Raw genomic sequence first — 23,089 nt, 5'->3', positions numbered from 1 at the left:
TAGTGTAAATCTTTTGTGTTCTTCTTTATCCTTTCTTTCAATTGTTTTCTTCTGATTGAATTGAGATATTAAAAATTGCATCACATGTTTAGTATATATATATATATATATATATATATATATATATATATATATATATATATATATATATATATATATATATATATCACAAGTTATGATTAGAATTCCAATTTAACTCAAGCTCCGGAAGGTGTTGATTTTTATATATGTATTTTATTAAAAGTTCTTATTAATATGTTTATTTTATAAAAAGTAACAATTGAAATGTTACTTAAACCTTTAGTAATATTTTTGTAATAGGAAATATTGAAAAATGTTATTAACGTTTTATAACATAAAACAAAGGTCACTAAATTATTTATTTAAAAATAAAATAAATTGCATTTTAAATAAATATTTGGTATTATTTTCACACCATAACATAGTGGAAGAGAAAATTGTAATAAATGGACTTGCTGATTAAGAAGAGATTGGAGTACAAATATTAAAAGAACTAATGAATACAAATTTAAAAGTAAAAGATAAACAAGTTTAAGTTTATGAATTTACCCCAAAAAAAGAAAATGTAAGATCACCTTTCAATTTACATGTGTTTTTTGTGAGGTTTCTCATCAATTTATTCAAGTTGATCTCATCAAATTAATTTTGGTTTACATTTCTTTTTTCAAAGAAGATGAAAATGATATATATATATATATATATATATATATATATATATATATATATATATATATATATATATATATATATATATATATGGAATATACCAACCATGTAATGAATGTGTGTATTGTGAAATCGGGGCAAGAAGAATATCACTATAGACTTAGAAACTGATACTGTAAACAAGATAGTGTGATTAGCACAGGATCTCATGTAGATTAAAGTATGATAAATCAAACAAGTTTAAGATAAATTATCTTTCAATCATATTGATTTAAGGACATTATGCAATAGCGTTTGATAAACTAGAGCTTCAACTTTTATAAAGTTCAGTGACTGAAGTACTTGGTCAATGATAAAGCACATGTCTCTAGCATTTATGTATATTTGTATGCATATTCTAATTGCTAGTTTGAGAAAATCTACTATGTTCCATAGATTTGATCACAAAAGTTGTTAGAATAAGTTAAAAGAAGGTTAGTTGGAAAAGCTCCCCTAAGTGTCATTTTGAAATAGATGAAGAAATTACTGGATTCATGAGCTCATATAAACTCCCAATAATCTCTTCAAAATACTTCTTCCATTTCTTCATTTATTATGCTCTTTGGATGAGGTGATTATAATGTTTTTTGACACCTAAAGCATTGTCACGAATTCACGGTAGTACTATTAATCATAATTTAGGAGTTCCATAGTTTCTGAATTTAAAATCTATCTGTTTTTAAAAAGACTCTACTCCTTATTACTCACACCATAACGTGTTTTTTTTTTTTTTTCTAAAAACACTTAATTTATCTAGAACGTAATAGAAAATTGTAATAGAAAAGGTAGAGAGACATTGTGGAGAATTACCGGCTCCAAACCCGAAAGTACACTTGGAAGGGGTTTAACTACATGTGGTAGCACCTGATTTGGCCAAACACTTCTTCTAGGTCTCTCACGTGTCCTTCGACCGACTAAAATCTTACAGTTATATCATTCACGTAAACCTCCATGCAACATCTTATGGAAAATATTATCCATAAGACGTTGGTAGGTCGTCCCAACATTTTTCAAACCAAATAACATGACCTCATAGTAATAGTTTGTTCATTCAATGATGAAAGCAGTTTTATTTTCATCTAGATGGTACATGGGTATATGATTGTATCTTGAGTAAACATCCAAAAAGCTAAGAATTTGATAGCCAGATACACAGCCAACCAGTCTGTCAATGCTTGGGAGGGGATGTGCATCATTTAACCAAGCTTTGTTTAAGTAATTGAAGTTTATGCACATCCTCCACTAACCTCTCAAATTTCTTATACCATCAGCACATTTGCAAGCCACATGGTGCCAGACTTCTCCAATGAAGCTGGCCTCTTCCATTTTTTTGACCTTGGCCTCATTAGCCTTGACACTTCTTTTGGCAATTGGTCGAGCTTCATTGAATGTAGCAAGCTTATAGGACATTACTATAGGGTAAATGATCAACATGTCAGCAGTCATCCATGCGAAGAGGTTGTTGTTGGCCTGTAACACCTTTGCCAATACTCATTCTTGCTCGAAACCTAAATCACTTCCCATGTTTGTGGTCTGGCTGTCAAGTCTTCTCGGTGTTAACTGCTTAAACTTGCCTTGCGACAACATCCTATCTTCAGTGTTGGTACAAGGATCTAGGTTGGCCACGACTACCTCAGATCGGCAGGTATTTCAGGGTGGGACATAAAGTGTCACTTTCATCCCCACGACGTAGTATTCTTGTGCGGTTTTCAAGTCAGCGTTCATAATGCAGATGGTTCCCGTGTCATAAAGGAACTTCATAGCCAAGTGAGGAATGGAGACAATGACTCCAAAGGCGTTGAGGCAAAGTCAACTGATCAATACATTGTAGGAAGTGTTTATTTCATGGCTATCCCATCTGATTCTAAATCTCATCCTGAGATCTTAGTATCCTTGGATGTTTACCCGTTCCCTTGAGAATCCCAAGATTTGCTCATTGTAAGGCACAATGAGATCTTTGGATATGTCCATTTTCAAGAACGTCTTCCAATATAAGATATTGATCGAACTGCTCTAGTTAGGGTTAGGAGCCTTGAAATGGTGAAGGTAGAGGGGAGGTGTAGGAGTTACATCTAATGTTGAACACAACACCCTAAAGGCCTACAACCATGCCCAACTGTTTGGATGCAATCGGATGGGCACTACATTTAACTCCTCCAACACACCCATCTAGAACTCATCGAATGAAACACAAACGAATAGGTCATTGATTAAAAAAGAGTACATGTAGAAGAAGTCTACACGACAATCTTCTCGTTTTGTAGAAAACTCGTTCGTTCCCTTTGTTTCTTGTATAGAAAAGGTATTCACTAACTATACGACTTGGTTAATTTGTTAACTGTGATGTTTGAGTTAAATAAATGAATAATGATTAACTAACAATACAACTTGGTTCATCATTATTAATCATCTGTTTTTGGATGTGACTCTTCCAGATGATTGATCTGGCAGAGAAAGAGGTGATAAAAATTAGGCTGATGATTGATTTGGCAGCTTCAACAAACGCAGAAGATCAGGGACCGTTGTGCCTTTGGTTGGGTGAGATTGGAGGATCTGGTCATATAAGTTTAATCTGGATGTTTTTTAGCAGAGTGATAAAGAATTATAAATAGATTATGAAGCGTGATTGAGCAAATCATGCTGGCAGAACTGGGCACTTATCAATCTTCTATACTAACATGTACTTGATTGTGTAGCTGTAGATGTTCATAGAACAATTTCACATGTTCTGTAAATATGTTTACGTTTATCTTTATTATTTTCAAAGCTCCTCAATGAAATTTTATCAATTTGGGAGATTTAATTAACTTATAAAAATGTGAAAATAAAGTGAAAAATTCAATAGTTATTTGAAGAATTTTTGAAAAACTATCAATTACATTAAATTGTAATTTAAAAAAGTGTGCTAGAAGTATAAATTATACATTTTTTTATAGAATAATGATACTTTTACAATATTTTTTTGACAACATTTTAACACTATTATTTTCATTGCTATAGCGAAAACTCTTGAATCTAAAGTTACTTGACATTCCAATCCAGTTCCAACAATGCATTTTTTGAACTCAGAAAACAGAGCTGCTTGACGTTGCATATTAGAACTCATTATGTTCGATAAAAGGAATCAGAAAAACTCCAATAGAAAAATATTGGAAGGGATAAATACTTCGAAGATGAACCTGTTCCCATGCAATCGTAAGAAATTCTTGACGATATCAGGCTGGAATAATCTGTTCCTCCTGAATATGTCGAGTAAGTGCTAAAGAATTTCCTATTGCTACCATATAATATTCATCTATATTCTATATTTGGTGATAAATAAAGCATGCGTATTCTTTTTTATCTTTCGGATATTTAAAAAAATAGACTTTCTATGCTCCCAAATACCAATTCTCGCAGTTCATTATTTTTTTATGATTATTATTATTGATTATGGAATAATTTTAAATTGATCACAGATGTTAAAATGTTGTAAAAAAGTGTATCCTTTCCTTTTTTTTTACATAAAGGTTATTTTAATAGTAGGTGTATTGTAAAAATTATATCATTTATTATAAATTTAATTATTGTATATTTTATAAAGATTTAATTAACGAATTGATATGTATATAAATGTGTCTTCAAAAATTGATCTATATCTTTTTTTGAAAAGTTGATGAAATTATATTTATTGGAAAGCAATAAAATAAAAATGTAGGGAAATTATTTTTATTGAGCACAGCTTAATTTTACACACCATCATAATAAAATAGTTTTAAATATATTTTAACTAATAATTATAAAGGAATGACAACAAGAGTATGTAAATTTAATTATATATTTCTCCTATCGTTGGATAGCTGATATACTAGTAATAGCATTCATATCTGTTTTCACACTATTTTAAATATTAATTAAATATTTTTTTTTATAAATATAAAAATTATATCAAATAAAATATAATATTATAAAAATCCAATATATATATATATATATATATATATATGTATATATTTAAAATTTCATAAGAACTATACTATTTTTTATTTTTTTATTAATGTTGAACAAATATATTTTAGATTTAGTAAATCTGGTGAATATCAATCAAGTTGAATTATTTATCTTTAAAGAGAGAATAAAAAATTATGTAGTGAAAGAAAAAACTTTAAATAAAATAAAACTATAAATTAAAGAGAAAATACAACATATTTTTTTTTCAAATTTTCTAATAAATTAAAGTTTTGCACCATTATACACTTGAAACTGACAGCAAGAAACTTTAATAAATAAAAACCAAGGGAAATTACTAAATATGTTTGTTAGAAATAATTTAATTAAACAAATTCATATATTTTTTTAAAACAATATTTTTTTATAAACACTCAATAAATTAAAAATATTTGAATATTTAAACTGCCACAAAAATCAAAGAGAATGATAAACAACAAAACAAATATCTACATATTCATTTTTATTATCATGCAAATTTTAAAAATTTGGATCATTAATATTCATATAGTACTGAATATAAAAAAAAAAATCTTCCATCCAAATTATCATACATCTATATAATATCGAAGAAGAAAATAGATTTATTTAATTGTTTACCAACAAAATTTAGAATATTAATATAATAATGATTATTTGGTTTCTGAATCTAAAAAATAATCTTCCATGTTCTTGTTTTATGTTTTTTTTTTATTTTCACTCTTTGAACTCTCAAATTAATTTGTATGATAAGAATACAAAAAAATGAATACAATCAATAATGTAATGAATCTAACCAACTAAGCAAATTTTTAAACTAAGAAAATTGAAAATGTCTTAATATGATTTCGAATATTAGAATGTGAAAACATTATATTAGTAGCTTGATGTTTATATAAACTCTAAGTATATACTGTGAGATTAATTAATTTTAATAATAAAAATATATAAATATAGTTAGATTTTTATGTAAAAAATAAAACGATTTGTTAATTATAATTTTAATGATTTGTTTTATTTTATAATATCTTATAAAATAAGAGATTTGATGAAAATTTATTCAATTTAAAACATTATTAGGTATTAATTGATAGTTTTAAATATTATTGTTTTATTACACATTAAAAGATATCCTAATATATTATTATATATCATGTTATATTATGGTATATATCATTGTTAGATAATATATATGAGGTAAATATTTATTTAAAACGAAAATGGAATTATTTTACCAAAATATAAAAAAAAACAAGAAAATATAAATCATGATGCATAATTTAAATGACTGTGAATATAGGTACCAGAAAGCGCGCCAAATTTGAATAATTTCCTGCGTTCTCTTCAAAACCGTTAGGTAGCACCACTTCTTCTCTATCAGTAAACCACACACTAACTTCACACCAGTCAGAGATCGAGAAAGACAGAGATGGCGGATGAGGAGCCAGTAAGAGGAAGGCGAAGGCCCAGGGGCCCGGAGTCCACCCCTCGCAGCGAAGCGTTGGAGCGTCTCAAAGCCCGCCGCGGTGATCGTCGATCCGATGGCACTGGCCTCCAAATCAGGTTAGAAAACCCTATCTACGACACTGTCCCTGAGGATGAGTACAATGCCCTCGTTGCCAAACGCCGTGAACAGGCGCGCTCCTTTATAGTCGACGATGAAGGAATCGGATACGGTGATGAGGGCGAGGAAGAGGACTGGTCTCAGGCCGGGTTCACTCTCTCCTCTGATGAATCCGAAGGTGAATTGGAGAGGCCGAAGCGGAAGAAGGTCAGGAAGAAGGATCACCAGCCGGAACGACCCTCTTCATCGCTCTCCGCGGCTGCGGCCATGATGGGAGGGCAGAAGTTGTTGTCCATGTTCACTAGCTCCGTTTTCAAGAGCAGAGACGACAAAGTCTGTGAGAGCATCGTCGAAGATGTTATTGCAGAGTTCGCTGCGGACGAGACTGATAGACTGAAGCGTAGAAGGGTGCAAGGGAATTCCTCTTCCACTTCTGATGCAAACAATGTTTTGCATGTTAATATGTTTAGGGATAAACCTTCTGTTGGTATGATGCAAAATTCTTCTTCATTGCCGGAACATGGTAACCCTGAGTCTGTTAAGGTATTTGCTGAGAGTGATGGTTTTTACTCGGGGTTTGAGCCAAAGAGTACAGTGGTTAGTGAAGTCCAAGATTTCGGGCGTGGTAGTTCTGAGAATGGACAGACACCGACGGTGGTAGCTGAAGATTCTCAAGTTAATGAATATATGGTTGAGGCGAAAGAGGTGAATAGTTTTCAAATTGAAGTGAAAGCGGATGCAAAGAAGGAGGTGTTCACTTTGAAGGCCAAGGTTAAAGAAGCTGACGACACTGCATTGTCTGCTACTGCTGGTTGGAAGGAACCAATATCCTTCGAATCAGCACCGCGTATATCTTCCTTCCAACACTCAGAGTTTGATCTGGAGGAAGATGGATCACTGCCTTTCTACATATTAGATGCGTATGAGGAGTTTCATGGGGAAAACAGGGGCACAATTTATCTCTTTGGGAAGGTATTTTTACAGGATATATTGTCTTATTTCAATAGTTTTTTGACCTTTTACTGTACATAATGCTATCTTTGATTTCTTTAGTCCATAATATTTTAGCTGTAGAATGGAAGACCTAGAATTTAGTTTTTCTGTTGTTAAGTTTTCATCAGGATGGTAGTGTGTCAACTGGCAAAGCCATAGTGTAAAGTGTCCTATTATTACTATTATTGTCATTATTTAGACTTGGTTTACTTTTTTGGACTTGACCAAGGGAGGGTTGAGTTGTTGTGCAACAGTCGGTTGCTCATTGCTGCCAGTGCGTATTACTTTGATGACTTGCATTCTCAATTCTGGTTTACAATTCAGGTTAAGACTGGGGATTTGTATCAGAGTTGTTGTGTTATTGTCAAGAGCATGCAGAGGTGTGTCTATGCAGTTCCTAGCCGACCCTTGCTTCGCACTGAAGAGATGATGAGTCTCGAGAGAGATGTCCAGGAGTCTCGAATTTCTTCAGAGGATTTCTTTAAAAAGTTGCGAGTAAGTTTGTAGATTGACTCTGGTATATACATGTATCTACTATTTGCTTTCTTTTTATTTATTTTTAATTTGTACCTTATTTTCGTCATATCTCGTGGTTTATGGGTTCTCTCTTGTAAAAAATTGTAGGATGCAGTAGCTGATGTTAAGAAAGAGATAGCACAACATCTGGTGAATTTGGATGTTTCGAACTTTAGCATGGCACCTGTTAAGGTTTGGTAGCTACAATACTTGTCGTGTCTTGGAGTGCAAAAAGGAGTTATGGATGCTTTCTGTGGCAATTGGATTTATTTAATTTTTCTTTTTATTCTGATTTCTTGCTGATTTTTGCAGAGGAAATATGCATTTGATCGATTTGAAGTTCCTACTGGGGAAAATTATGTGGTGAAAATAAATTATTCATTCAAGGTACGGTATTAAATAAACTCCAAATTTATCCCTTCTCTAGTTAAAAGGATGTTCAAAATATATCTTTTGATGTATACTCAAGTTATTTTAGAGACAATTATATCTCCAAATCTGTCCTTTTTCTAGTTAAAAGGCATTCTCTAAATTTTGTTATTCAACTGTAGTTATAATATATATATATATATATATATATATATATATATGTATGTATGTATGTATGTATATGCACACATATTTTAATGTTTTCAATGTTTTTACCACTGCAGGGTCCTGTACTTCCAGCAGATCTCAAAGGAGAAAGTTTCTGTGCTCTCTTAGGAACTAGTTGCAGGTATTATAAGTATTTGAAGACTATCCTATTTGCCGTTTTTATAGAACCCAAATCGCTAAAGCAATATATATATATATATATATATATATATAGAACATTGTAATCACACATGCAACAACGCATTGCTCAGAGACAAAAGTTTCCTACTGAGTATTCTCTGTCCTCAAACTACAAATAACTTCACATTTCCCAATTACACAGTGTTCTGTCGGATATATAGTCCTAAGCCATAACTGCCAGCAGTTATTTTCTACAAATAACTTTTATCCTGCAGTCTAAAATAGAATATTACACTATTTTAGTTCTTATTTTGATGTGAGGACTGAGTAGCTGCCTTAACTTTGGAGACTAAAAGCCTATTTTTTGTTAACATAAATATGAACTCTGTTATTTGAAGTTAGTATCATGCAAAGTCTTTTATACTGATACTCCCCGCTCTTGTCATGAGTGTCCATAAATTGAACATTTGACTTGTTAGACAAACAGTTGAACCAACTATTACAATTTGCAGTGCCCTTGAGCTTTTTCTGATTAAAAGGAAGATAAAGGGGCCTTCATGGCTACAGGTTTCAAAGTTTGCTACAAGCTCATCTTCCCCAAGGGTGAGATTTTAAGTTGTGCATCAAATTGAAGTATTGTATATTTCTTGTCCTTTATTCCATGTACAGGCCGCCATGTTTTAATACAAGTATCTTGTTTGTACTTACAGGTTAGCTGGTGCAAATTTGAAGTAACTGTTGACTCTCCTAAGAACATAAATACATCAGCTACTTCAAAAATCATTTCTAATATCCCTCCAGTGGTTGTTGCAGCAATAAACTTGAAAACCACCATAAATGAAAAGCAGAACATAAATGAGATTGTATCAGCATCCGTTGTCTGTTGTAACATGGTTAAGGTTGTTAATGATTCTTTTTTTAGTGTTTGCTTACCATTACTGTGGTTTTGTTATGCATTGAGTGTTTAAATAACTGTCACCAATTATCTGTTCCTATTAGTATCTCCTCATTGACTCTTTAAACATTACTATCAAAGTTTAAGATATTTGCTTGTAGATGGTTCACCATGTTGGATGGAGTTGCGGTGGAAGTATGTTCAGCACTAACCTTTACTGTTTAACATTTTAGATTGATGCCCCTATGATGGCTTCAGAGTGGACGAAACCCGGAAGGCTGACCCATTTTACTGTTGTTCGTCGACTTGATGGGGGCATATTTCCAATGGGATTCGAGAAGGAGGTTACGGACAGAAACTTAAAAGCTGGTTCAAAGATTCTGTGTGCTGAAACCAGGTAGAGACATTACAAGATGGTTTGTACGTATTTGTTATGTGATTTTTGAGTTTGAATATGAAATCTAAAAACTGTGAAAGTTTTCTTGGAAATTATGATTGCTTCTAGGCTTGACCTATCTAATAACACTTTGTTTTCAGTGAAAGAGCTTTATTGAACCACTTGATGTTAGAATTGCACAAGTTGGATTGCGATGTTCTGGTTGGACATAATATATCTGGATTTGACCTGGATGTTCTTCTCCACAGATTCGAGGTGGGAATTTTAGCTTTTCCTCTGATAATTTCATGTCAATCAATTATTTGACTTTTTACAAAGTTAATCGAATTTGGCACATTCCTTTCTTATTATTTCTCTTTGTCAAATGGATGATGTATACTGAAAGCAATGGACGATATGTGGATGAGAAATGATTGATTTAGGTGGCTTGAACAATTCATTCAATGAGGTAGAAATTAATTCTTAAGGGGGTAAAATTGTACAAAATTTTCACGAAGATCAAAACTACTCTAAAATTGGTTATGAAGAGGTTATATTGGGAGTCTGAATTTGTTCTGAAGAAAGTTTATCAATTCTGCAGTTTTTTTAACCCGTCATTCTCAAGGTATTTTTTTTAGAGGTTGTTGTCTTTGTCTAACTGTTGAATAGACAAAGTTTTGATATTTTTTCTGTGAAAGTCACTAGCTGATGCCCCAGTTCATGTTGCCCAAAACACTATTATCACGAAAGCTATATTTTCAGTCAGTTGTTTTCAGATTACTGTTTGTGTTTTCAAGCTTAAAGTTTTCTACTGAATTTCTAAATACAGTTTTTTGGGGTTTGCATCATCTGTGCAAGAAAGTGACTTTCATTTTCCCTAAATGGCCCGTACTAAAATTTAAAGCCTATTAGGCTTTTTAAAGCAAAAATCTGCTGCTGCTTTCCTTCTGACTTGCATTTTACATTTGGTGCTACACCTAAAAACATCCAATAAAAAATATGCAGGCCTGCAAAGTGGCAAGCAGCATGTGGTCTAAACTAGGCCGCCTCAACCGATCGACTATGCCTAAACTTGGAAGAAGAAATAAGGTTTTTGGTTCTGGAGCTGATCCTGGTATCATGTCATGCATTGCTGGCAGGCTTCTTTGTGATACATACTTGTGTTCCCGTGACCTATTAAAGGAGGTAAAATAATTGTTGAGAACTCGCACTGAGCAGTAATTGTGGTTTTTATTTCTTAGTAACCATAAGTATCGGTTCTTCCAGGTTAGTTACTCTTTAAGTCACCTTGCAAAATCACACCTGAACAAGTTTCGGAAGGAAGTTGCTCCACATGAAGTTCCAAAAATGTTCCAGTCAGCAGAATCGCTAATGGAGCTTGTAGGTTCCTATATACTCAAACAGCTCTGTATCTTTTCTTTTTTTGTTGCAGAGAACTATTTGAAGTGCTTGTTATGTAATGTTCACTGTGAATTATCTTTTTTAAAGGATAAGCACTTCATTATCGAATGAGATTTTTGTTTCAATTCATTGCATCACTATTTTGGGGCTGATCTTGTTTGGGCTAATGGTAAATTTAGATACATTCGGCAATAGTTTGCACTCACAAATATTGAACTACGATGCTTGTATGGTTAATGATATTAGCAAATTTTATTCCGAACTTGATATTTTTTGATATTACCAGTGGATTGGAGTTAAACTTACTGGTTTTGGGCTGAATTGTTGAAACCTGAATATTTTGTAGTACGGAATATTTTAAAAACTATAATGAACAAATGTGCTGAATTTGAGGATTTTTATAGACTTGTTGATAAACTATGGGATCTTATCAACTCACATGATCTTGCTAAATATTTGGGTGGGTCAAAGATTTTACCTTTATCATTTGGAATATTCGAATGATTGAAAAAATATATAGTTTATTTGCTTCTATGTTGACTGTTATGGTGTTCTTGACTTGTTCAGATTGAATACGGTGAAACAGATGCATGGTTGTCTATGGAACTAGTTTTTTATTTAAATATTCTTCCACTCACCCGTCAGCTGACTAATATAAGTGGTAATCTGTGGGGGAAAACTCTTCAGGTGAGACCCCGATGTATTTACTTTTTATCTTGATTTGATATTGGGCTTAACTGGCCAGGCAGCAGCCAACAGCTAAATTTTTTTAGTTTATTATTTCAGGGTGCTCGAGCACAGAGGGTTGAATATATTTTTCTGCATACTTTCCATGCAGCGAAATATATGGTGCCAGACAAGTTCTCAAACTATTCTAGAGAAACGAAATTGACGAAACGTAGACTAACCCACGATGCTGAAGATAGCAACTACGATGTAGATGTTGACGATGTAAACTATGACAATGATGCTTCTGAAGCTGATAATAAGAAAAGCAAAAAGGGTCCTTCTTATGCTGGGGGACTGGTTTTGGAGCCAAAGAAGGGTCTATATGACAAATATATACTGCTGCTGGATTTCAACAGTCTTTATCCTTCTATTATTCAGGTTAGTGGCGCTGTCTTTCAAAATGTGCTTGGTTTATTTTGTCTAATTTGTTACAAGCGGCAAATTGTTACAGGTTTTAATGTTTGCAACTTACTGAATTGAATTACAGGAATACAATATTTGCTTTACAACTGTTGAAAGATCTTTGGATGGATCTTTTCCACGTCTACCATCTAGTAAAACAACTGGAGTCTTGCCAGAGGTAAAAAATGCACACATACAAATGTTTTATCTTTTAATCAATTTGAACTTGAAGTTTTATACTATTTTCTTGTTTCCTAGTTGGGCATGATTTAAGATATGGAGCCCGGCCAAATTTTATTCCCTAATTTAGGTGAATTACAACTTTTGACAAGTTGGTTGGCTTTTTTTCTGTATGCCAGTTGTCCGAATTAAAGATAAATTAAATTTGTTGTCAGTTATGCATTTATACTGAAGTGGTTTATATATTCTTAAAAGTACCGGAGGAGGCTGGGGCTTCGATTTTGTTGCATATGGAAAGGGTGTTTTAAGATTTCTAGATTGTTTACCTTGATAAATTAAACTTGTTGTCAGTAATGCATTTATACTGAAGTGGTTTATATATTCTTTACAATGCTGGAGGAGGCTGTGGCTTATATTTTGTTGCGTATGGATAGGGTGTTTAAAGATTTCTTTACAATACTCCATTGTAACTGGATTTTCTTGAGTTGTTTCCAATCTGGTGTATTTGTGCCTTGGGTGTTATTGTTACTTACATGAAAAAACAGTTTGAAAATGAGGATTCAACAGTATTTTTGGTGTTCAAAAAACTATAAAATTAGTAGCGGATGCCCAATCAAGTTGGCATGGTTGTTTGTTTCAGTGGAAAGTAATGCAGAACGTAGCAACAAATGGACTAGATTAGAGAAAACAATGTTCTTTTTGTCTAACTTCATGCATCACAGTGAATAATTTTCTGCATCCAAATAAGATATGATCGATGATAAAGAATGATATGATATATCCTTTGCTATTACCGAATGAGGTACAAAACTGTAAAAGAAAATCACTGCAACTAACGTAAAGCAGTAGCACATTAAGTACAGGCCAGGGCTGTTTGTTTCACCTACAAAGCTTATTTATTTGAAAACAGCATTTCATAACGATTCATTTTAAACTGCCTCAAACTAAATAATCTTGTCTTACAATTCCTTATACAAATGCTCCTTAGCTTTTGCACATTGGCACAATCAAGGTCCTCGGATATTTAGTTGTTTTGTTCAAGTAAAAGTGGCACCGTCTGTTTTTCGTGTGGTTTATCAATATATCTAAAAATTTATAACTTCATTAATTTACAAGTTATTTTCATATTCTTTCTTGTAGACTACAGAGTTTAGATGCGTGTATAATTGAGGATGTTTTTGTTGCTAGGTGCTGAAAAATTTGGTAGATAGGAGGAAGAGGGTAAAGTCGTTGATTAAGAATGAAAAAGAGAAGAATGAAAAAGCTGATCCTATAACGGTTCAGCAACTGGATATTCGGCAGCAAGCACTTAAGCTTACTGCTAACAGGTGTATTTCTTTTTCCTTTTCTTGCATCTTTCAATATTAAATGCTGTTGTTCCTTCTGTGCTAAATTTAATGGTGCGTTATGCAGTATGTATGGGTGCCTGGGATTTTCCAATTCAAGATTTTATGCTAAGCCGTTGGCTGAGCTTATTACTTTACAAGTAAGAATACACTTGCTTATTCAGTGTAACGAGTAATTACTGTACTCCGAAACATATTTTCAAATGCTCACATTTTCAGTTGCATGTCTATTGGCCGTACAGGGAAGGGAGATACTGCAGAGTACTGTTGATTTAATTCAGAATGCCTTGAATTTAGAGGTTATCTCCAGAACTCTTCATCTTGAAGTATTAGAGTTTGGTATATTAGTTATATTTATTTGATGTAACTGGTGGTGAATATTAGGCTCTTAATTTGTGCATTGTTTTTTTGCTTTATAGGTGATCTATGGCGACACCGATTCAATAATGATTTACAGTGGGCTGGATGATATTGAGGAAGCTAATAAAATTGCTGTAAAAGTTATTCAAGAGGTAAGATTTGACTATTAGCTGTGAAAATCTCTTAATNCTTGGTGGTTTAGATTTGCATATCCTTTCCTCTGTTCTTATGCCGTGCTACATGGTGTTTTAGAGCTAAACAATAATTTTTCAGCATTGTTATCCCCTTGTTAAATATATTTCAAGATTCTTTGTTAGGTGATTTAATTTGGACACGACTGGATCATTGTCTTAGCACGTTTAGTTTGCACTGTTTACAACTACAGATAATTCTGGCATATTTCCATATTTCAAGAATAAATGGCAGTTTTCCCTCTTCTTTTTTCAGCTATCTTCTCGTGATATGTGTTTTCTGCTTTAATTTGTCATCAGGTCAATAAGAAATATAAATGTTTGGAAATTGATCTTGATGGTTTATATAAAAGAATGCTGCTTCTCAAGAAAAAGAAGTATGCAGCTGTAAAGTTGCTGTTTAAAGATGGCACCCCATATGAGGAGGTATGCTTGTGATAACTTATTCTTTTACATTACCAGTCATAAGATCATACAGTGAGGTTATTGCATGGTGCAGGTGATTGAACGAAAAGGTCTTGACATTGTTCGTCGTGACTGGAGCTTATTAGCTAAAGAATTAGGAGATTATTGCTTGACTCAAATTTTGTCTGGAGGGTATGTTACTTACCTTTTTGCCAATTTGCCTTCCTAGATGCATAATCACTCAATATTTTTACCAACTAGTTATATTATGGTTCCCATGCTCACAGGTCATGTGAAGATGTAGTGGAGTCAATCCACAACTCGCTCATAAAGGTAAATTGTGATTTCTTGAAGTATCAGACATTTGTTTATAATAACTTACCATGCGATTAGAAAAATTCTTCCTGGAGCTTTGGGCTCATTACTTTCTACTAGAAGAGTGTAATGCTATTTATAGGGTGGTCCAAAAACTTGAGTGCTTGGGTGTATAATCCACATATGATGGGATTAATCGATGATGTGGGAATAGTCTTTTTTTTGGTTGATCTAGTTATCAACCGTTTCTGAAGAAATTGAAGTTCATTGGGGATTTTGTTCATGTAAATTTTGCCTCTCATTTTAACTAATGATTTTTATATTGGAGTTTGAAGTTTGTTTTTCCTGCAAACCGGTTGATGTTAATCTTAATACAGGTACAAGAAGAAATGAGGAACGGACAAGTACCATTAGAGAAATATGTCATTATGAAGACATTGAATAAACCCCCTGAAGCTTATCCCGATGCCAAGAACCAGCCACATGTTCTTGTTAGTCCAAGCTGTTTTCATTTGTTACTTCAAATAGTCTGATCTATGTTCTTTTATTACGAACTACTTGATTCTGACTTCTGAGGATGCTTGTCTTGATCACAACGTATAGGTGGCACAAAGACTGAAGCAACAAGGTTACTCTTCTGGCTGTTCTGTTGGAGATACAATCCCGTATATAATTTGTTATGAACAGGTTTGTCATTTAGTAATTCACTTCCTATCAAAGGACAAATAGTGTAACCCTGGGAAATGTTTTTTCATGAAGTACTCGACGTTGGTTATGTTCTTTCTCACTTTTGTATTTTTAATATTACATTTTGCTTTGATTAGGGTGGCAGTTCAGGCAGTGCTGGTGGCATTGCTCAACGTGCTAGACATCCTGAAGAACTTAAACGGGAACAAGGGACATGGATGATTGACATTGATTACTATTTATCACTACAGGTCTTAGAATACAGTGGTTAATTTTATAGATAACAATGGTTACCGAGTACTGTACTCTAATTGAGTATTTTATGTTTTGCTCTTGTAGATCCATCCCGTAGTATCACGCCTTTGTGCATCAATTCAGGGAACAAGCCCAGAAAGACTGGCTGATTGCTTAGGGCTTGACTCCTCAAAGGTAAAATATACTTCATAGTTTGTCTCAGCATTCAGATCCAGGTATTTACTTTTATATTTTGTACAAGTTATCTAAATTGGAAAACTATATTGTTTTACAGTTTCATCATAAATCAAGTGAAGCTTTTACTGATGATTCTAGCAATTTACTCTTGTCTGCAGCTAATGATGAGGAGAGGTATGTCTTGGTTTTTAATTCAGATCCCATTAATTGTCAAAAATCTCTTAAATGCAGATATGCGCTACCAATGTTAATATAGATACTTGGTAGGAATTACAAAGGGTTATTCTTGAATGGTTAATATTTTTTACTAGTAACTTTGTTTTTATTTGATTGTTTTTTTAAATCAAATAAAATTTACTAAAAATAATTAACCAGTAGTGGGTATTTGCTGGTTTGTATATCTTTGTACTCCTATACGTCTTGTCAATAAGTGAGTAATAAAATATTCGTGTTCATGACCGGCATGTATCCATCGAGGATATCATATGAATTTTACATGTAGATATCCGTGAGTATGGTTTTTTTTTATCCTGATTACTGTTTGAGCCTTTCTGTTTCAATTCTGAAATTTAGTATACTCTGCAGAGATTTGAACAAGCTATAAAAAATATTTTTACAGTATTTTAGCTCTATTAATTTAGGTTTTGGTAGATTCTTGCCAAAGCTGTGTTATGATCAATGGATTTTACTGATGATTTCCCTATCCATAATTATTAATTCATGGATTGGATGTGATAAAATAAATTTCAGGTATCGGGGATGTGAGCCATTGGTCTTGTCATGCCCCAGCTGCTCTGGTACATTTGACTGCCCACCCGTCTCTAAATATATTTGCTGCTTGTTGGGAAGTGGAATGACAACCAGCGTATCCACCAAGGAATCTGACTTCAATTTCTGGCGTAAGCTGTGTTGTCCTAAATGCCCCGAAGATATCAAAATTTCTCCAGGGATGATAGCGAATCAGGTTTGACTAATTCAAGATTCAGGGCATCTCTAAAAGTGTTGTTTAAGTGCGCTTCATCTAGGAGAGTTTTGACACCATTTTCAGACTCTGGAATGAACTTCAAAATAAAACATTTAAAGTAACACCTAACATGTTTTTTGATTTGATTTAGCACAGAATATTATTCCCGAGAATATACTTACACTTCATTATACTTCATAGGTCAAATGGCAAGCAAAGATGTTTATTTTGATGTTCTATGAAGGTTTACGAACGGTAAGTCACCACTCTAAATATATTATGAAAATTAATAGCATGGGAAAGTTTAAGTGTAATTTTCCTTGGCTGTTTTTGCATATCCAGTGTGATGATGAAACGTGTAAGCATACAACACGACTTATCAGCCATCGGTTTGTTGGTGGTTTCGAGAGAGGAACTGTTTGTCCAAATTATCCTCGCTGCAATGGTCGTCTGCTTAGAAAGGTTTCACTCCACGAACTTGTTGAATTTTAACAAGTGCTTTCATACGCATATTATAATATACTAAATATTTATATGATTTTTCAGTACACTCAAGCAGACTTGTACAAGCAGCTCTCGTATTTTTGCCACGTGTTTGACACTGTTTCTTGTATAGAAAAGGTACTCACTGACAAGATTGATGAGGATAATTTGTTAACTGTGATGTTTGAGTTAAATATATGAATAATGATTAACTAACTATACAACTTGGTTCATCATTATTAATCATCTGTTTTTGGACGTGACTCTTCCAGATGGAGGCCAAATCTAAAAAAACTATAGCGAAAGAGGTGATAAAAATTAGGCGGATGATTCATCCAGCAGCTTCAACAGCGCAGAAGATCAGGGACCAATGTCCCTTTGGTTGGGTGAGACTGGAGGATCTGGTCGTATCAGTTTAATCTGGACGTTTGGTGTCCATCCGAAGCAAGGGGTTTTTTAGCAAAGTGATGAATTATAAATAGATTATCAAGCGTGATTGAGCAAATCATGCTGGCAGAACTGGGCTCTTATCAATCTTCTATACTAAACATGTACTTGATTGTGTAGCTGTAGATGTTCATAGAACAATTTCACATGTTCTGTAAATATGTTTACATTTATCTTTATTATTTTCAAAGCTCCTCAATGGATTACAGTGTGCCTAATGTAATTTTACAATTCAGGGTAATTTTTTTATTATAAAAAATTTAATAATTGATTCTTTTTAAGACTGTTGATTAGTTTTATGATTAAGTATGTATTTTTCCAAAAGAGACAACGCCACAACGTTTCCATCGAAATAATGTTTTTAATATATTTTTGTATAATAATAAATTATTAATGGATTTTAAAGTACCAACATAACTGAAATATCAAAATTTATGATTATAGCCAACATGACTGAAATTTTGTTACGTGATATTTTCACATGATATTAAATAATCAGGTGCATCTCCATTTATTTACCTTGTTATCGCAGCTCTCCAACAGGTGCCTCATTGACCCACAAGAAATGAATGAAGTCATATAACTTTATGATTTAAGAAATGTGATGGTTCTGAACCATGTAATAAATTATAGTAACTGATAGACAAGAAAATACCTTTGGAGGGGTTCATCTTCTCCTGTCATTATGTCTACCAAAGCATAACCTTCTTTCCCATACAATCTATATATATATATATATATATATATATATATATATATATATATATATATATATATATATATATATTCAGCTTCTATATTCTGTTTAGTATTCAAACCTTTGAGACAACTTCAGAAAGGTTTTTACGAGGTTTATTATTAATTTCAATCAGCTTGAAAACAACACCTAAAGCAGCTTGAGCATAACATGTAACCAGCTATGTACCAATTCCATAGGCATCAATCTGATCACCCTGCAGAAAAAGATGCAATCCAATAAAAGAACTAGGATAAAAAATAAAAACTATGAATTCAGGTATAGACTGTTGTTTTAGCAACATTGTGTCATTAGTTTTTTCAGATTTTCCAATCTGAAATGGATGACTTTGTGTGTAAAAAAAGACTTCCAATTGTTTTCAAAGCCAGAGGTAATCCTTTGCATTTTTCAACTATCCTTCTTCCAATCTCCTTTTGCTCATCGTTCAATTTAAGATCATCATCTTTTAGTGCATGTTCAATTTAAGATCTTTATCGTTCAATTAGAACTCTCTTTGCAGAGTTAATTTGTGAGATTCCTTCTCCAATTTGCTTCTTAATGCTTTCAAGAGAAGCCTAAGAAATTTTTGTATCAAAGATCTACAATAGTGACAGAAAATTAAATTCCAAATTAATTTCAAGGCCCTGTACCTTTGCTAGAGCCTGCTTGTCCCCTTGTTTTTCCAAGTATATGATATCTGAAGAATCAAGAGTGATCACTATCTGTTTCATGTCTTTTCTAAGTAAACTGCAACCATACCTGTACAAAGAAAAGGGTGGAAAATAAATTCAATTTTACAAAACCAATAACAGATAAGAACAGCAAGGGAGGCAGCTTATAAAAAAATGTTTGATTTAGAAAAAAAAAAGTTATATTAATGTCAATTAACAAGTAATCCATTAAAAGTCGTCTCACCATCTGCTTTAAAACTTTGGGCATATGTTGTTTAGTAAGTGCCGGTAACATAGTGAAATATTTGTAACTAAGAAATTTGTAATTTTCATAGATGAAGGTTGGGGCATCCACAATATGTGAAAGAGGAGACGTTGCATAGACCCTTGTAGTCAATCTTTTTAAGATTTAGGCAAAATAGGAATCTTAGAGAGGTGAGAGAGCGTGGTAGCAAAACTTCACCGGGAAAAGACTCCACGTCCAACTTTTCAATAGTCAAGCTTTTAAGACATGTGTTGACATCTAAGGTGTCTCTCAGGGAGGCGATAAGTTTTAAACTTGAAAGAGACATGCCTTTTATGTTTGATGGCAAACCTCCTCCTGGGAACATCTCAATTTGCGGACAATCAATTATCTCCAACTCAGTAAGAGACGGAAGCAGGATTTGCATACGCTTTGGCAACAACTTCAAATTCTCTGCTTTTCGAATTGAAATTATTTGTAGCCACGGTGCAGATAATCCTTCACTTGGAAATGATTCAAATTGATGACATCCATAAATTTTTAGTACTTTGAGATGATTATGAGTGTGTCCCTGTGAGATTCTTCTAAGGTTTTGGCACCCACTCAATTGAAGTAAACGAAGCTTTGGAAAGCAATCTAGCTGAAAGATGGTGAAAGAGACGCAGTCATTATTAATCTCCATTGCTTCAATACAATCGTAATGGATCATAGGAATTTCCACAAGTGGGCATAATATAATACTCCAGAGTTGAAGCGAGGATATGAACATGCTGTTTACGCTAATTATGAGCTTATCACAGCTATGAATATCTAGATTCTTTAAATGAAGAAGTTGCTCTGGCAGACTTTTCAGTTTCGGACATGTCTGGATAGAAAGATGTTGAAGAAGTGGAAAAGAAGTAGTTTTACATTCCCATTCTTCCCATTCCTTCATGTTGTAGAATTCCAATACTTTCAACGACTTGAATGAAGAAGGGCTGCTCCCATAAAATTCAGCACCAATGCTCACTATTCCATCAAACCCTATAATGTGTAGCATCCTTAGAGATGACAAAAGTCCAAAGGGAGGCAAACATAGACAATATTTACAGTCAGCCAACCGTAAGGACACCAAGTTTGATAATGAATTATCGAATACCCAACTTGGGAATTGTGTACCACCATAGTTGTTGATTTTTAAACTCTTCAATTGTTTAGAAGGTTGTAGATTCTCAAGCACTTTCTGTTCTTTCCTTGGATCATCCGGGATGTGATTCAAACTCCATTTTAACTCAAGCTCCTCAAGGTGATGATTTTTTAAATTTGCTTCTATTGCATTCAAAGGATTCACAATATTTTGTAGCTCATTAATTGATAGCCTTCCATGAATATTGAGTCTTCCTAGTTGTTTAATACTGATGACCTCATTATTTCTATTAACAAAAAACGTACTTAGTACTTGAAGATTCTTCAACTCTCCAAAATGCATTGGCATCTTTGTCACTTTTGTATGTTCAAATTCCAGACAATGCAACTTGGTGAGCTTATGCAAATTTGAAGGTAATTCTTCCAGAAATGAACAAAAGTTCAACTTCAGTATTAGCAAGTTATAGAGGAAACCTATTGAGTTAGGTAGATTCTGTATAAGAGTATATGAAAGGTCTATCGAATGGAGATGTTTAAGATCACCAACAGAATCATGGACCTCACTAAGCTCAGAATATCCATTCAAAGATAAGACTCGTAAAAACTTGAACTTGGAAAACGATTCATGCACCAAAATAGTGAATTGACAAGGATTGATTCCATAGCTACAGTTATTTGTAATTGAATAAAATGAACGCAGTCTTTCGGCATCTGTTAAGCTCCCTAAACCATCAAAATCTTCTACGTCATCGAGTGAAAATGAAAAGTGACGGATTGTATTGGGTATACAACTTCCTTTATCGAATTTTAACCTGAAACAAAAGTCTGCACAAACATATTTTGCCAGATCATTCAGAAGGTCATGCATGACGAATCGCATTTCAAAGCTTGATTCAAGAGAGAAGGACCTCCTTAATAGATCGTCGAAACATTGTTCACCAATTTCTTGTACATTCTTGATCATTTTAGAGTGAGGAAGAAAACCTTCAGCCATCCATAACAAAATTAATTCCTTCTTGTCAAATTCATAATCTTTTGGAAACAATGCACAATAAGCAAAGCACCTCTTGAGATGAGAAGGAAGGTGCTGATAACTCAATAGTAGAGCAGGGATAATTTCAACTTCTTTTGGTAACTCCCATATGTCGCTTTCCAATACGCTTTTCCAATATGAGCTTGATGACTTTGTTCGGAGAAGACTTCCAATTGTTTTCAAAGCAAGTGGTAATCCTTTGCACTTTTCAACTATTCTTTTACCAATCTCCTTTTTTTCACCATTCAATCGAAGATCATCATCTTTTAGTGCTTGTTTTTCAAAAACTTTCCAGCATTCATCCTCTTCTAATTGCTTTAGGTGATGCACTTCAGATCTCATATTTGAAGCAACTTTCTCAATACGTGTTGTGACAAGAATTCTACTTCCTGGAGCCCCATAGCTCAGAGGAGTTCGCACAACTTCCCATTCTTCTTGTCTTTCGTTCCAAACATCATCCAAAACAAGAAGAAATTTCATTCCTGATATTTTTTCTTTCAATCTTCCATGAACCATTTCTAGGTCTCCGCTATCATCTTTAGATTTAGTGATTGCCTCAAGAATTGTTTTTGTCACTGTCAAAACATCAAAATGATCAGAAATACAAACCCAAGNTTTGATATCAAATTTAGCCTCCTCAATCTTTGGGTCATTGTATACATGTTGGGCGAGTGAGGTCTTACCCAACCCACCCATTCCCACAATGGAAAGTATTGATGGATGGTTATGAGTGTCGGTTTCAGAAGTGAGCCAGTTACAGATCTTTTCTTTGTCAGCATCTCTGCCATAAATAACACTTTCAACCAGCAAAGAAGATGATGGCAATTTCTGTGACACTTTACCACCTGATCTATCAGCAGAATAAGTACCCTCTTTCAAACCAAGAGCACCCTTTTGATTTGCAAGATATTCTAGTTTTTCTAGGACTTCTTTCATCTCTGATTCAATTTTCTTGTTAAAGGAATTGAAAGTAGAGTTGAAGAAATTTGATACCTTGTAAGTAAAGGTTTGAGGTTCGGATTGAGCTTCCACTTGGGATCTGGTGAGTTCATAATCTATTTCAGCCAAGAGATCTTCTGCATCAAAGACAGCCTCTTTAACAGAAAAAAGCCATGCTTTAACGTGTGGATCTGTGAACTGCTTCAGTTCTGCATCATGAGCGAGAGCATTGATGGAGTGCAGCAT

The 23,089-nt window shown here is 33.5% G+C and overlaps 2 protein-coding genes across 3 annotated transcripts in view; one reads left to right on the top strand and one right to left on the bottom strand.

The window, feature by feature from the left end:
- The first annotated feature begins 6,120 nt into the window (after positions 1-6,120).
- Positions 6,121-18,067, top strand: LOC106754104 (DNA polymerase alpha catalytic subunit-like). The gene is made up of 31 exons (XM_014636098.2): positions 6,121-7,228; positions 7,574-7,744; positions 7,874-7,957; positions 8,078-8,152; positions 8,419-8,483; positions 8,995-9,085; positions 9,193-9,381; positions 9,611-9,774; positions 9,915-10,029; positions 10,759-10,938; positions 11,020-11,133; positions 11,722-11,841; positions 11,941-12,261; positions 12,371-12,463; positions 13,654-13,793; positions 13,879-13,951; positions 14,054-14,110; positions 14,231-14,323; positions 14,663-14,788; positions 14,862-14,959; positions 15,055-15,100; positions 15,460-15,573; positions 15,686-15,769; positions 15,907-16,020; positions 16,109-16,198; positions 16,299-16,375; positions 16,952-17,165; positions 17,367-17,420; positions 17,508-17,627; positions 17,712-17,786; positions 17,921-18,067. Exons 1-31 carry the CDS (start codon positions 6,122-6,124, stop codon positions 18,065-18,067), a joined length of 4,611 nt encoding a protein of 1,536 aa, XP_014491584.1. The 5' UTR covers position 6,121.
- An 875-nt stretch (positions 18,068-18,942) lies between these two features.
- Positions 18,943-23,089, bottom strand: part of LOC106763269 (putative disease resistance RPP13-like protein 1) — a 34,289-nt gene continuing 30,142 nt past the window's right edge. Inside the window, exons 2-4 of one of the 2 annotated variants that reach the window (XM_022781464.1) lie at positions 19,747-23,089; positions 19,482-19,590; positions 18,943-19,048 (exon numbers count right to left, since the gene is read on the bottom strand). In XM_022781464.1, coding sequence (XP_022637185.1) covers positions 19,832-23,089 — 3,258 coding nt within the window. In that variant the 3' untranslated portion in view covers positions 18,943-19,048; positions 19,482-19,590; positions 19,747-19,831. Of the gene's footprint in view, positions 19,049-19,344; positions 19,407-19,481; positions 19,591-19,746 lie in introns of those variants that run through there. The other variant, XM_022781461.1, reaches the window with a different exon arrangement.

Source organism: Vigna radiata, chromosome 1, assembly GCF_000741045.1.
Source record: "Vigna radiata var. radiata cultivar VC1973A chromosome 1, Vradiata_ver6, whole genome shotgun sequence".
NCBI classification, from domain to species: domain Eukaryota; kingdom Viridiplantae; phylum Streptophyta; class Magnoliopsida; order Fabales; family Fabaceae; genus Vigna; species Vigna radiata.
This window is presented reverse-complemented; position numbering and strand designations above follow the sequence as displayed.

Coding starts and splice junctions, on each gene's coding strand:
- LOC106754104 (XM_014636098.2), top strand. CDS start 6,122: ATGGCGGATGAGGAGCCAGTAAGAGGAAGGCGAAGGCCCAGGGGCCCG. Junction 8,153..8,418: donor AAATAAATTATTCATTCAAG/GTACGGTATTAA, acceptor TTACCACTGCAG/GGTCCTGTACTTCCAGCAGA. Junction 15,101..15,459: donor TCCACAACTCGCTCATAAAG/GTAAATTGTGAT, acceptor ATCTTAATACAG/GTACAAGAAGAAATGAGGAA.